Below are 15,549 nucleotides of genomic sequence, written 5' to 3' on the forward strand. Positions count from 1 at the left end.
ATTAATCTTCAAAACTGCTCTCAACAGGCAGCCTCTCACCTCCCACTCTGCCTCCCAGGAGCAATCTGGTTTGGAGGAGACAATACATCACAATAGACAGATGTGCTAAAAATCCAGAAACCTGGAATACTGGTTCCAGCTCTGCTGTGTCACCTTGGGCAAGCCTGGTGTCTCACTCTGGGCCTCAGTTTTCCCATATGTAAAATGTGAAAGTTGAACCAAAGGCTCCCTAGGGATGAGGCGTGACATGGGTGGGGCAAGGAAGAATTTGAAGTCCCCTTGCCTTCAGCTGAAATCCCCACTCTGCCATTTATTCTTAGTGACAATGGGCAAGTTACTAAATGTCTCACTGCCTCAGATTCTTCTTGTGTAAGATGGGGGTGATAATACCTAATTGGCCTTTCCATATTTACCCTTCCCTTCCTTCATGTCTGCTCTCCACATGGCAGTCTACAATGAGCTTTTTAAGAACACAAATCTGATCATAGCATCTCTCTCCTGAAAACCTTTCAAACGCCTCTCCAGTGTCCTTGGGCAAAGAAACTCTTACTCTGGCAGATGCTTGTACCAACTCTACGCAGCTCCCCTCACTTCATTCTCCCATTGCAACCACATTGGCGGTTCTCCGTCTCATTATGCTCCTTTCTGCCCCAGGTCCTTTGCACTTTCTGTTTGCATTCATGGAGTACTCTTCTACCTTTTCAACCAAACGAGCCATGCTTCAATCTCACTCAAGTCTCACTTCTTTAGCAAAGCCTTCCCTTTCTCCCAATACATCAGGAGCCTCAGTAAAGACTCTTAGAGCTCCATGCATCTCTCCTTTGCAGTAACTGTCATAGTTGTAAATTTATATCTGCATGATTATTTGATAAAAATAATAATGAAGTCCACTACAGGCCTGCAAGCTCCATGAGCGCAGGGACCATGTTGCTTAATATATAACACAATGCCCATAGAAAAGGTCATGATGAATATAATAAAATCCAATAATGCCAACATTTATTAAGCAATTTCTATGTCAGGTACTTCCCAACAGCCCTAAGAATTAAGTTTTCCTATTATTCTCATTTAACAAAGGGGAAGACTGAGTCACAGAATGGTTAGGTAACTTGTCCAAAGCTGGATTTTACACAGCTAATAAATGGTCAAACCCTGGAAGTCTGGTTTCTGGCAGACTAGTTAAAGCCTGACACTCAATAAATGAAGCAGGGAGCAGATCTTTAAGCAAAGAGGTTGGCACTTCTTAAGCACTCGATAATAAAAATGATTGCTACCAGACATTGAATATTTATGATGTGTACAGTTCTACTCTAAGGGCTTATACATGAATTAACTCATCTCATCCTGCCAATGAGCCTAGGAGAGAGTACTACCATTTTCCTCATTTAACAGATGAGGAAACTGGGACTCAGAAAGATTAACTTGCCCTAGGTTACCCGGTTTATAGGTGGTGAAACCAGAATTTGAACTTGGTCCACATAACTCCAGAGTCGGGGAAAACCCAGCTCTGTGATTCTCAGGGAGGACCAGGGCAAATCCCCCACCATACTACGGATTTCTGCATTAGTTCTTGTGAGAAGGCCCATGCTCCTTCTGGCACTGAGCCTATCTAGCTATGAACAGAGCTGTCCCCTGGAGACCATAAAGCGACCCACTGCCCCGGGGGCCTCAGCTTAGGTGGCTACATGGCAACCTCATGGCCAGCTGGGCAGTGAGTCACGGGGCAGCCAGGGAAAGGGAAGTTGGTGGAGGTTAAAAAGAGACCTGCAACCACGTTACATTCATTAGACACAAAGACAGTCCTTGACCGTGACCACCAGCACCAAGGCAAGCCCCGCCCTCTACCCCACACACACTTTGGGCTGCACTGACGTCCTTCTGGGCTCCTCTCAGGGGCTCCTCTGAACCCAATTTCACCACTGTGCGTAGCCATCCAGAATGCAGGTTCTGGAGCCCAAATCCCAACTCTACCCCTTAGCAATGGTCTCTCAAACCAGTCACTGACCTTTCTGAGATTCCGCCTGTAAAATGGGGATAAGAAACACCCGCTTCACAAAAACAGCGCGCAGACTGAATGAGGTACTGTGTGTGAAAAACCTAGCACAGTACCCGGCTTAGCAGCTGTTAGTCCTCCTATGGATAAAACGCGGGATGGCGGATGGGAGAAGACAGGTGCACAGTACAATCTGCCTGGAGCACCCACTCTTTCAGAGTCCCATTTACCCATGCCTGAGAGCGTCACACTGGCTCACCCAACTTCCAGGATACGATAACAGTTGTTACGTGTGTACCATGCATCAGACACTGGGAAAAACACTTTGCACCCACTACATTTTTCATATATATACATATATATATGTGTGTATATATATATATATATATATATATATATATATATATAACTTTAATCTGCACAAACGCGCTATAAGGCAGCCCAGAGACGGGCTGTCTGCATTCAAATCTGACCCAAACACTTGCTAATCATGTCACCTTTGACAAATTGTTTCAATTTTTTGTTCCTCGACTTCCTAATTTGTAAAATGGGAATAATCAGAATAGCATCTGTTTCATAAATTGCGATTGGGATTCCAATAACATGTGGTGGCAGAGGTATCTAGCACTCTACCAGAAACGTCTGCCCCTCCGATCGTGTAGAGTTGTGGCTGGCAGTGGCCGTCCCGCCAGTGCCCATAATCTCCAGCCCCTTCGTATCTAGTTGAGGCCATATGACTAGGTTCTGGTCATTGGAATGTAGAAGAAATGAATATACCCACATCCAAGACTGTCCTATAAAAATGTCCCAATCCTCTACATTCCTGTCTCCCCCAATCAGGGAAGTTCCTGGGAGTCACATGACCAGATGGCAGCACCTCATCAACTGCCATGGAACAGAGTACTTCCCTCCCCTGACATCAACTGGCCTCAACCTGAATGAGAAAACAAATTGTACTGTGTTCAGCCCTCAGATGTTAGGGTTTATCTGACAGAAGAGCTAGCATTACCCTACCTAATAAAGTAATTGGTACCATACGTAAGTGGGGTGCTTAAATATGCGACATTGGCTTACAAGTCAGATAGCAGGTTATGATATTAGAGACTGGAAAACTGGAGACCCCTGTTATGCAGCAGGAAAATGTGTGGTTAAACTATCATCTATGAAAACTTAGAAGGCAGAACTCAGGCCTACTGAGCTTGTAGGCTCTAAAGAGGTTTGAAAAAATAATGGTAATCGAGTTTGCTGATTGTTTCTGGCTGCGTTTAGCATGGTATTAGGAAAAGAGAGGAATTCAGGCATGAATTAGCCAGTTTGCAAGTAAAATTGGAAAGGAATAGTGGAGAGGTGAAAAAGACAACTATTTCTAGACCTCAAACAATCAGAGAAAAGCCTGAGAAGATGTTTAAGTGAAAGATCAGATCACAGGTATAAACTTCCACTTACGCCTGATGGCCTCAAGGTAGCTGCCATGCAATTGAAACAGAGGCATGGGGTTAAGAAAGCAACAAAAATAATCCAGGCTTCAGAATGAGGTCTAAGCAGTAACTTTGGGTGTGGCTACTGGCACAGCAGACATCAGAGCTGAAGATCTGAAGTTGTTGAAAGAACTGCATTGGCAAAATCTCTAAGCCTGGATTTGTAAACAATCCTTGAGCCCCTAAAAGTCCGAGTGCAGGAACTAGGTTACAAAAGATTTAGCACCTGAAGGAGACCATACTGCCTAAGATCCACTTCAGGTGTGGCTAAGAAGAATAAGGGACAAAGAAAACCCTCCCACAGGGCAGAGCCAAGGAGAGAGAAACAGGAAATTTCTCACAGAGGGCTTAAGCAAGGAACCTCACCCACTTCCAGGGCAGCACCACACAGTGCCTACATGGCAAGATTTTGTAACTGTTAAGTTATGTGTCTTCCACTGCTGCCTTTTCCTAATGGGTTATCCCCCAATATAGGGACGTGGAGTAACAGATAAGATGTCTCTTTTGGCTCGTGGATCCCTGGACCAGGAGGAGCCACACTCAATCCAATAGTTAAGACAGAGATCCACCAAAGATCCTGAACTTGAAATTGGGAGCCGTGACTGGACAGAACATGAGTTTTCTCCCTTGTGGAAAGAGAAACATGCTTCATGTGTGAGAAGGATGCACGCAGATGTTTGGTGGCTAAGGGGCCAATGACACATCTGGCCAATGATATTTGGGTACACGTGAGGAGGTCTCTTGCAGGCTGAGCCCATAACACCTTTTTTACGATCCTCCACACTCTCCTTCTTCCTCTATTGGCTGGATGAATGTCCAAGGAAGGCCCTGAAGGCCACATGTTGACCACAAAGAAGGCAAAAATCTTGTTACCTAAATGACCCTCGTGCCTCCTCCCACTCTTCCCTTCTCCCAATCTGAGTTTAGTAAGCAATGCCCTTCTGTTGTGTTAAGCTCCTGAGATGTAGGGGTTGTCTTTGGTAATAGCCAATGTAACTGTAATGATGATCATACAGAGAGCTCTTAAAGCAGTGCCTGGCACACACATGTAATAAACCCGATACAAGTATAGCTATTATTATTACAGTACCCATTTTACAGATTGGAAAACTGCAAGTTATGGTGTATCTGACTCCAAAGTTGATTTCTATTTTATATTCACCTCTCAGTAGATGATAATCAGACCCATTTTATTGGTGCCTGGCTCAAGGTCACAAATAGCAGACCCAGAATTACAGGCTTTTGTCCTATTCAAAGACCATCATCAACCTCATCCTTGACCCCAGGTCTCCAGGTTGGTCCCCCATTGTGTTATTTTGTTGTTATTTTTATTTTATGTTTCAGGAAACACCCTACTTGCAAATGCCCCAGCTCTGAACTGGCAAGTCTGTGTAGAAAACCAAATAACCCTCCACTAACCCAAATTCCAAGTTTTAATTTACACTGAGCTAGTTAATTAAAAACATGCTCTGTGAGCACAGACACTCCTGCGGCTAGCTCAGGAGATAGCTTTTGCTGTTCTTTATAAGAAGCAAGGTTTCTTCTGTGACACTTTTGTTCATCACGACGATTATGTACCATAGAACAGCACAGCCAGTTCGAGAACTGGAAAACTACCCAGTAAGCATTCAGTGCAGAATCAGAATCTATGGGGCACCCATCATGCCCGTGTTGGTGAGACCAGGGCTCATGTTAATTAATGTTTATAAAGTGATTGGGGATCCCTGAAATGAAAGAGACTATTCAAAATCCCCAAAGCGTTATTATTATCAGCAGCCGGAATAATCCGCTTTTTAAGGAAGCCATTATTATGGCGTGCCTACTACCGTGTTTCCCCGAAAATAAGACCTAGCTGGACCATCAGCTCTAATGCATCTTCTGGCGCAAAAATTAATATAAGACCCAGTCTTACTTTAATATAATACAAGACTGGGTATAATATAACATAATACTGAGTATGATATAATATAATACTGAGTCTTACATTAATTTTTACTCCAAAAGACGCGTTAGAGTTGATGGTCTGGCTAGGTCTTATTTTCCAGGAAACACGGTACTATGTGGCAGGCGTTTTCACATACTTGATCTGACTTAATCCTTTTAATCGCCCTATGTGGTAGGTTCGGATTTCGTCCTTTTTTATGTCTTTTGTTTTGTTTTGTTTTTGTTTTTGATCATCTTCACTGTACAGATGAGAAAACCAAATTCAGCAAAATTAAGTCATTTGCTAGAAAGCGGCAGAGCCAAAATTCGAGGATAGATCTTTCTTAGTGTCAAGTCCTCTCCCTTTCATCATACCACACTGCATCTTCCACTCTTCCCTTCAAATTCTTTCTGCATTTAAAACAAAATTTCATTCAAGGATGCCTAGGGCTGTCCTTTTTTTGTATGTCTTTATTTACCGAAGTATATTTTGCAATACAGTGAAACACACATCTAAATTTTACAATGCAATGCTTTTGATAAATGCACATGCCTCTGAACCCACACCCCTATAAAAGTCTGCACCCTGCTAGCTCCATCCACACTGAACACATGGGGATGAGTTAATCCAGATGAGACAGTGATAAGAGGTACCACTGTGTCTGGATTATCATAACTAATGTCACCATTGTAGCCCCTGTCCTGTGTCAGGCACTAGACTGCAATATCCTTATACACATGATTTAATTTAATCCTCATAAGTATTACCTCAATTTTACAGCTGAGGAAACTGGGACTCAGAGAGGTTAGGCAGCATACCTAAGAATACACAGCTAGAAAATGGCAGCCTTGAAATTCAAATCCAAGGGGTCTGACTTCAGAGGCCTTTATAGATGTTGGTTACAGATGTTGATGGGCGAATTTTAAATCCCAAAGATTTAACGGGGGCCAGTTATTTTCCTTCAACAAACAACACTCAGCATCTACAAAGTGTTAGGTGCTGTGCTGAGTGATATGGAAGGAAAAACAGAGATGAATAAGACACATGCTTGCACTGGAGGCACCACAGTGTGATGGGGACACACTTAAAACAAGGTCAGGGTCAGGATTCCCAAGGAATGGGAAAGGACTGTGGGTAAGGCCCAGGTTTGGGGAATGGGGGAGGGCTGCAGCAAGGAGGTCCTCATGGATATGCCAGAAAGATGCTTCTTGAGCCAAGTCTTCAAGGATGAATGGGAACTGGTCAGTTCTGAGGGGGTTTAAGGTCAGAGGACTAACACGTACACCAGCATGGTGAAGCACGTCTGTCCGCTCCTTTAGTTAGCTTCAGCAAAATCAGTTGAGCCACATTTTAAAAGCCCACAGAAATGTAACACTCACTGGGGTCCCCAGATCTTCAAAACAGCTAAAAATCAACATAAGAAGAAAACGAGCTCTGAAGAATCAATCAATCGCCACAAAGTGCATGCCTGAAGCCCACGCCTGTGATTTTTGAGAGCCACCAAGCTCTTGCTTAGAGCCAATTATCTTTTATTCTCTGAGTTGAGTCCCAGGTGACTGGTTTCATGATTCCTCAGGCCTTGGCAGCACATTGGAAGGGTGGACAGGCACAGAGATGGCAGTAAGAAGGGGCAACCAAGGTAGAAAGACTTCAAAAGATGATTCAAGAAACTCAAAAATCCAGTTTCTTTCAGGCCATCATTGTCCAATACAGTACAATCGTTTGCTCAACTCAACAGGCATCTAATAAGCTCCATCTCTGTACCAGATCCTCTCTTAGGCTTCGCAGAGCACGTGAAAACGTAGAATTGGTATCGCCCAGTTCAGTTTGGTAGAACAAAAGGTGTATAAATTGGGACAGAAGAATGTCAGGCTGTGAAGGGCCTCTGTTCAATTGTGTAGGAAATGAAGTGCAGGGAGGGTGACCTGATGGCAGGCAACTCATCTGTCATTAAAGAGCAAGACACTTAAGCACCATTCCTGTGCCTCAGTTTCCTCTTTGTATAATGGCGATATAGTGCCTTTTCAAGTGAATGTTGACGATGAAATGGGTCAACATACAGAGTACTGTTGGGTATATGTTAGCTGTTACTGCCTCTGTACCTCAGGAATCCCTCAGTCCTTAGACTTAGTAACTGCTCAATAAACATTGCTGAACAAACGCATTCACAAGTGAATGAATAAGGGATGCTACCGAGGTAAAGGGAAAACAATCGATTATGTAAGGCACGGGCTCCTTCATATGGATTGCAGATCAGAGACTGCCATGCAAAATAGTGTAAGAAAGAGGTTTGATGTATAATGTATGTTTCGGATACCTAAGAAATTAATCGCTCATTCCTTAACTCTTCCGCATAGATGACCTGCCATAAACAAGCCCAAGGAAAAGAGATGAAGAGATCACAATTAAATGATAGTATATCTCATACTAAGCGATGGCTTATGGCGCCCTGGAGCCCAGGAGTTAAGCTCTGTGGTGTGGGAGGCGCTGTGATGGCAGCAAACCCCAACCACCACACACTCACCCTGCCCAAAACCAACACTGTGGGCTTCTCCTTCCTTCCCTTATACTTACTCCAAAAAGGATAAACACAAACACTGTCTTTAAAAGATGTTCAAGATCATAAAAGTAAAACCAACTTGAAAAAATATAGAGGCTCCTAACATAAACAGACTGAGCTACAAGAGGACCTGGGGCATCTGACAGATTTCCAGTCTTCTTTTACAGATGAGAAGGAGGCCCAGAGAAGGAAAGTCACCCCAAATCATAATAACGCCAAGAGAATGGCAGAGACAAAGGTAGAGCGGGGGGCTCAGATTCCCAAACTGGAGCTCCCTAAGGGGACTGCTCCCACTTCCCAAAGGAAACATTGAGGGAAAAATTAGAGGAGGTTCCAGCCCCAGGAGGGGTGAGGGTTGGAGTGTGTGTGGGGGGCGGGGAAAGGGGGTAGTAAGGAGTAAAGGAGGGTTGTAATGGAGGAGGTAAGAACAAGGGCGGTGGGCACATGGGAAGAAAATTAAGCCCCTCTGTGCTTTTCGTAGGGCGTAGGGTTCCAAACAAGGAAAAATCCAGTCCAAAGCTGACAGTTCCTGCAGGTGTATCCAACCCCTTCTAAAGAAGCATACCCAAAGACCAATGTCTTCTCCCAGGTGTTTCCATCTTGGTCAGAATTTTTCACTTTGTTGGGGGGTAGAGGGGAGGGAACCTCACAGATTCCTTCTCTTTAGGGGGTTGCACTCTCGACAGGCAGCAGTGGGGGAAGGGGCTGGCCAAGAGATCACGAATAGTCTTGGGGATCAACGCGGAAGTCGCGATCCCGCCCCTACACACACACCCCCGCTTTGCTCCTTCCTTCCCCTCCCCCAACGATGATCAAAGCCAGGTGAAGGGGCTGAGAGCTGGAGGATGGGTTTCCGAAGGGCTTCTACTGGAGCAGCGCTCCTGGCGCGCCAGCTCGCTCCTGCGCGCACTCACAAGCACCTTTAACATACACACGCACTGCCGCACACACACTCCCGCGCACACTCCCGTGAACATACTTGGCATGCCCAGAGGCCGGGCCGCGCCCGCCGCATCTCTCCTTCAGCCCCCGGGAAACCGACAGGCAGCAACATGAATGAAATCTGCCCAGAAAGACTGCATTTCAGCTCCCACCATGCAACCTCCGGCCAAACCGCCGAATATGTAACAAAGTTTTATTTCGCTTTTAGAGTCTCCAGTTACGCTTCTACCATTTCCTGTGGAAAATTGAAGCTTTGAAGTGTCTAGCTCCGGCTTTCGCAGACAGGCAGGACCGCCAGCTCAAGCTCTCGAAAATAAGAGCCCCCGGCCCCACCCCCTCCGCCGCCAGAACTGCAGGTTCAAACCCACCCAACTCCTGCCTCCAAAACGGGGATGCGGGAGGAATGACAGAATCTGATGGAAACGACGCCCTGACAACCCCCTCCAGAACCCCACCGCACTCCCCTCCTGCCCGGGTTCCCAGTGGCGCTCCTTAAGCTAAGTGTGTTGTCACTTAGCTGCATCTCCCTACCACAGGGCACTAACAGCGGCGAGAGCTGGGACGGCGGAATTGGGGAGTGGGGCTGTCCACTGCGCAGCACCCACCAGCTGTTCGCTCTGGCCCTCAAAAACTGCCCGGGAAAAACTTGGGAACTATAAGTATTTCCGCCCCACAGACACACCTCTCCCCTACTATTTCTAGACCCATAGAGCTCTCAAACGTTCTACCCTTAGCGCCGCGGGGCCTCTCCACCCGCGTGCTGACAGTATCCCCGAGGGGGCGGGGAAGTGAGCGAACTGGGCTGCAGAGGGAGGAATGCGCCTCCTCGCGAATTCCAGGAAGCCAAACTCGCGCGCCTGAGAATTTGGCATCTTCAAGGTCAAAAAAAACAAGGCTCTGACTGAAGTATGTACTAGGCGCAAAGGACCGCAAACCTGCCCCCCAAATGGGTGCTGGATTCTTCCCACAGCCTATGGGAGGCAGCCGCAGTCTCCTCTCACAGTAGGGAAGGAACGGCGCGCTCTTGGACTTGGGACCTTAGGAGCCTCGTAAAGTATGCGGCTCCGGAGTACGCGAGGAAACAGGCGGGTTTCCGGCCGCGTCCAGCTCGGTGGTCCCCTGTGATGCTAGGGACAGCAGCTGGTGGCCAGAGCCATACAGAAGGGGGGCACGAGGCAAACTTGCGACCAGAGTTGGGCGGGTTGGGTGGGAGGGGGCGGCACCCGCGCGGCTACTTACCGCTGGCGTTCTTCCCGCATATGAGGTGCTGGTAGGGCTGCAGGAGCCCCCAGATCTCGGAATCATTGTTGACAGTGTGCTCCAGCGTCTCCACCGTAAACTTGGGCGCCTCGTGGAGCGCGTGGTGGTGATGATGGTGGTGGTTGGCCGCGGCGGTCGGCGGGGCTGCGGCGGCGGTGGCAGCGGCGGCCGGCGGGGCGCAACAGCTGCTGCCCCCGCTGGCGCTGCTGGCTGCGCTGCAGGCGCCGCCGCTCGCCGCTCCCGCTCCGGGCGCCTCCCGCTCCTTATCCGCCGCGGGGGCAGCGCTGGGGCCCGAGCCCGGGCCTGGGCCGGAGCTGGAGCCCGAGCCGGGGCCGCTGCAGCTCCGGGGCAGCCCGGAGGCCACGACCCGCGCGTAGATGTCCCGGAAAAGGCTTTCCATGCAGGCGGTCAGGTAGATGGCGGCGTGCTCGTGGATGCGCAGCGCCACGCGGCTGTCCACCATCCAGCGGTACACGCGGCCCACAGAGAAGGTGAGGCCGCAGCGCGCCGACTTGCCGCGGCCCAGGCGGTCGCCACCCGCACTGCTCATGTTGTAGAGGGACAGCGCGGCCAGCGCGGCAGCCGTGCAGTGCGCCGCCAGGCCCCAGGACAGGACGATTTCCATGGCGCTCTGGATCTCGTACTTGGTGCACTTAGCGAAGCGCAGGCTCAGGCGCTGCGCCTCTTTGGCGATGCGTACCAGCGCCCGGCTCACCAGCGTAGACAGCTTGGCCAGCGCGTCTTTGGGCAGGCCGCCGGGGGCCGCCGGGCCTGCCCGGGGATCCCGCGAGCGCAGCAACAGTGCCTCCAGCTCCTGGAGGGTCCAGGGGACTTCGTCGAGGTCCGGCAGCAGCCGCGAGCAGTGCTGGCCGGCGCAGTCCAGCCCCTCGGAGTCTTCCACCAGGGCAGTGTTGACGGTGTCAAAGCTGTTGTGCCGGCTGTGCATGGAGTCAGCTAGAGGCGGCCAGCAGCTCCCGCCATACGGGGACGCCGGGTGCGAGTCGGAACAGCACAGGGACAAGTTGGACGAGCGCACCGAGTCCGCCGCGCCACCATAACCCGAGTCCAGCGTCAGATCCTCCAGTGTCCGTACCACGGGCTTCTTACCTCTCCTGGCCATCGCTGCGCCACTTCATGCTGCGGCCGCCGGGGAGCCGAGAAGGAACAGCGAGGAGCAGCGGGCGCAGGGGCGCGGGGAGAGCCGAGTCTGCGCCGCCTCAGCTCACTTTTTCACCAGCCGCTACTACCAAGTGGTACTACTTTCGGCTGCTTCCCCAAGCCACCGCCTCCCCAATACACAGAGCAGACCAAGGAGTCATCTTCCAGAGCTGGGGCGCACTGAGTAGCGAGCCAGGCCGGGAGGGAAGCTCACGCCGGAACTCGCTCCTCTCTTCCAAAATAAAAATATGAAGTGTCTAACCCGCTGCTCCCTGGGCCTGGCTGGGCGCAGACGCCGCCGGCCGCCGGCCTCGGGGTTCCAAGGACAGAAATCGACTCTGATGCCGCCGCTGCAGCAGCCGCTCCGGCTGCTGGCTCCCGGCTCCGGGTTCCCGGCTCCCGGCTCCCGGCTCCCGGCTCCCGGCTCCCTGCTCCCCGCCCCGCTCAGCGCCCGCCCGCCCCGCACTGAAGCGCAGCAGCGACCGCCAGGGCTGCAAACCTAGCCAAACCCCGCAAACCCCAGCAGCCAGTGGGGCGGGCGTATGTAAAGCAGGACCGGAAGAGAGCCAATGGGATCTGAGTATGCTAATTACTCCCTCCCCCCCCTTTTTCCCCTCCCCCCCGCCTCAATTCCACGCATCCCCGCCCCTCACACACGCCCCCGGACTTGATCCAGGCTGCAGGAAGTGAGGAGAGGTGGCCTGGGAATCAGGGGCCCTTTGGAAGCGTGGAGACGCCTTTACTGCCCCCTTGCTGCTGTCCCTGACCCTCAGACGCCCGGCTTTGGTGCCAGAACTGAAAGGTGGTAGGTTGGGCGGGCAGGTGATTCCCCCACCCACTCACCGAGGTTTACTCCCCCTCGCTTTTTACAAAAGTGTCTGCCTGGGGTCGCTCTCTGCCCCCGCGTTTCGGATTTCACTACCTTTTCTCTTTAATACACGAAGCATGTTTTTCCTCTCTGTCACCCCTCCCCCGCCTTCGGGTTCCAAACCAATTAATAACGCCCTCTTTCAGCCCTGGTTTCCCCAGTCTGGAGGGAAATGAGAAACCAGACCAGCTGCGGGGCCAGAGCGATGAACACCACTGGAAGGCCGAACCTCACTCAGGATAGGCGCCTGCCACCAGGGCATATTAACTAGGTTTCCTTTAGTAGCGAGGAGGACCCTGCGCCCATCCTTCAAAGCCCTGGTGGGTGCACTGGAGGGAAAGCTTATGTCCCACTTAGCCGTCCTGGCGGGTCTGGTTCCAGACAGCTTAGCCTTAAAAAGGATAAATTTGCACAGAGAGTAATATTCTTTTTTGACTACAGAAAGATAAAACATGCATAACTTGGTTGCGTTCATGTCAAATGGCGTCCCATTTGTCTCCACCCACCAGGGCAGAAACCTGTATCTTTTTCACCTGGGGCTCCCCAACTCTCACACAATGTCTCTTCCTCTGGCTGGCTAGAATTTTCAGCTTAGAAGTGCCCTCCTGTAGGAAGGTAGCCCAGGTCCCTCAGTGCTGGCTTGGGTGCTTGGCTCACCTTCTGAGCCTGTTGATTTCTGGGCCCTTTTAACACTAGGTTTTTTTCAGTCTGATATTTGTTGCAAATGGGTGAATGAAGGAAGGAAGGACATGCTTCTGAACTTTGGTTTGAACGTCCAACAATAGACTTTCTCAGATAACCCAGTAGGTTGATGTTTCTCATATCTGTCAATCCAAATCCACCATCACCGGTCCATTCACCACAATGAACCAACTAACTAGAACTTGAAATTGAGAACCACCCATTCCTTCACATCAGTAAACCACCCTCATGCTGTAGCTACCATTCTAATACACATCTTTATTGTCTTTCCCTTTGACTAGTATAACGTTCTACCAACTGGTCTCCTCTCCTGCCTCTTCTTTCTCCAAACCATGCAGTCCAAGAACCTTCCAAAAGCCCAGTTCTGACCTTGTCATTCCTCTAGAAAAAAATTCAAAGGCTCCCTGTTGCCTTCCAGATAAATCAAGTTTGCATTGACTAGCTGGTCTTCAGTGGTCTCTTCACTCTGTTCCCAGCTTTCCATAAGATTCCAAACCTTTAGAAGGGATTGTGATGGTTAATCTTCTGTGTCAACTTGAGTGGGCCACAGGTGCCCAGTTTAAACATTGTTTCTGGGTATGTCTCCTAAGGATTTTTCCAGATGAGACTAGCATTTGAACCTGTGGACTCAGTAAAATAGATTGCTCTCCCCAATGTGTTTTCCCACCTCGCTGATTGAGCTGAGACATCTTATCTTCTCCAGCCTTTGGACTGTAATTGACATCATCTGCTGCCCTGATTCTCAGGTCTTCGGACTTGAGCTGAATTATACCACCAGCTTTCCTGGGTCTTCAGCTTGCAAACATCAGATCATGGGGCTTCTCAGCCTCTATAATTATATGAGCCAATTCCTCATAATAAATCCTTCTATTTTTTTTTTCTGTTTTTCCAGAGAATCAGAACCAATAGGAGATTCTGGTTCTCTGGAAACCCAACTAATGCAGGAATATATGGTCTTTAATGACCTGAACTCTGCCTTCCTCTCTAGCCTCTGCATCATCACTCAAGTCTCCCTAACATATATTCACTCATGTAGACACACAGACACAGATATACTCACACATCTACAAAGATACACACACACAAACATACCCTGCACTGTCTCCATACCGAAATCACTTACTGGTTTTCCAAGTTACCGTGTTGTCCCTTGCATCTGATATGCCTTTGCAAACACTATTCCCTTTGCTCAAGACACTTGTCTTCCTCTTCTCCACCTGGCAAACTTCTCCCCCTCTAAGACTTAGCTCCAAGATTACCACCACTGCTGCCTGCTCTTCACCCAGCTCAGACCTGGGAAGGAGTCTATCTGTGATGCTTGGGGTTTGTTCCCAGGGCCTTGACTCTTCTCTGCTGTTTCCCTGTGATCTCATCCACTTGTATGCCTTCAGTTACATCCTATGTGTTGATTGCTTGAGAGATGACCACTCAGGAGAGTGCAGGCAGCAAAAGAACCCCAGGGGAAGCCTTGTGAGTAGGGAAAAAGAGACTGAAAGCAGTGGGCTTAATATTGTTTTATTTTCTTCTGTGGTACCAGGTCGACTTGGATTCCAGTACTGCCTCTGCCAGTTTTCCAATCAATGTACCCAGTGTTCACTCATGCAGTCTCTTTTATCCTTCCTTTATCTTGCCTTTGAAATGCACAAAATCATCACACCCATGGGGGCTTAAATGAGATTTTTCCATATACGGGCTTTAACAGTGTCCCACACATAAATGTCTGTTACCGTTATCTACACTACAATAAACACTTATTTCTTAGAGAGTCAGGAAAAAAATGACAAATGTTACATATAAAATTCAACTTATGCTTTAAGACTGGGCTGAAATGCCATCCCCTGTAGGAGGTTTTTACGTATTTCAGCAGACATGCTCTTCCTTCTTATGCTATAGGTGGTATGCACATGCTTTCTTTCACCTTCCAGCCAGAAGGCACACTCCTTGAGAGCTGGGACCTTTCCCCCTGACCCAGTGCCAGTACGAATGAGCATGTTCCTTAGTGTTGTGAATAAACCCTATGTCCATTTAGTTTACTAAAATAAATCATTAATGATAATCTTAAGTATCTGAGTGTGAGTGACCTCAAAACATTGAAAATAACACATCAACCAAATGTTAAATATGAGCCCCATACAATTAGAAAACTCAGTGTCTGCAAAGAAGTTTGAAGAAGAAAATTTAAAGAATCCAAAATTCCACCTCACAGAGATCACACCAGTAACAACTTGTTGTATTTCCTTATAGTCTTTCTAATTTTTTCTTATCTTTTTTCTTCTACAAATATATATTTTAAGACTTGGAATTATTGTGTAAATGATTTTGCATTTTGATTTTTGTCCTCAAGAAATTTCCTCAAACTTGATAGTATAATCATTCCCCAGGCTATTAAATACTCATCCAAAATATTCTTTTCTTGTGTGGTTACAAAATATTCCAACATATGTTTATACCTTAATTGGTGTATTTTGAGTCCCCATTTGGTGGTTCCTGTTTTCTAACTGCTGTGATAATGAGCTTCTCTATACACGAATAACTCTCTTCCTCAAAACTAGAAGTTTTATATATGTTCTCCTCTAAGAAATACAGACAGACAATAAGCATATACTAAAGATTAAAAGATAAACAAAAAACCCAGAACTTAAATTACTGGGATTTGTTTTGCTT

The 15,549-nt window shown here is 48.3% G+C and overlaps 1 protein-coding gene across 3 annotated transcripts in view; it reads right to left on the bottom strand.

Annotated features, from left to right (window-relative positions):
- ABTB3 (ankyrin repeat and BTB domain containing 3) overlaps positions 1–11,720 on the bottom strand; it is a 281,036-nt gene extending 269,316 nt beyond the window's left edge. For 2 of the 3 annotated variants that reach the window (XR_004424216.1, XM_033118604.1), the window contains exon 1: positions 10,137–11,277. Coding sequence is in view for 2 of the 3 variants with exons in the window: in XM_033118604.1 (XP_032974495.1) it covers positions 10,137–11,277 (1,141 nt within the window). In the remaining variant the exon portion in view is untranslated. Of the gene's footprint in view, positions 1–10,136 lie in introns of all 3 variants that reach the window. The other variant, XM_033118603.1, reaches the window with a different exon arrangement.
- Positions 11,721–15,549: the final 3,829 nt, after the last annotated feature.

Source organism: Rhinolophus ferrumequinum, chromosome 10 (assembly GCF_004115265.2).
Source record: "Rhinolophus ferrumequinum isolate MPI-CBG mRhiFer1 chromosome 10, mRhiFer1_v1.p, whole genome shotgun sequence".
Lineage (NCBI taxonomy): Eukaryota > Metazoa > Chordata > Mammalia > Chiroptera > Rhinolophidae > Rhinolophus > Rhinolophus ferrumequinum.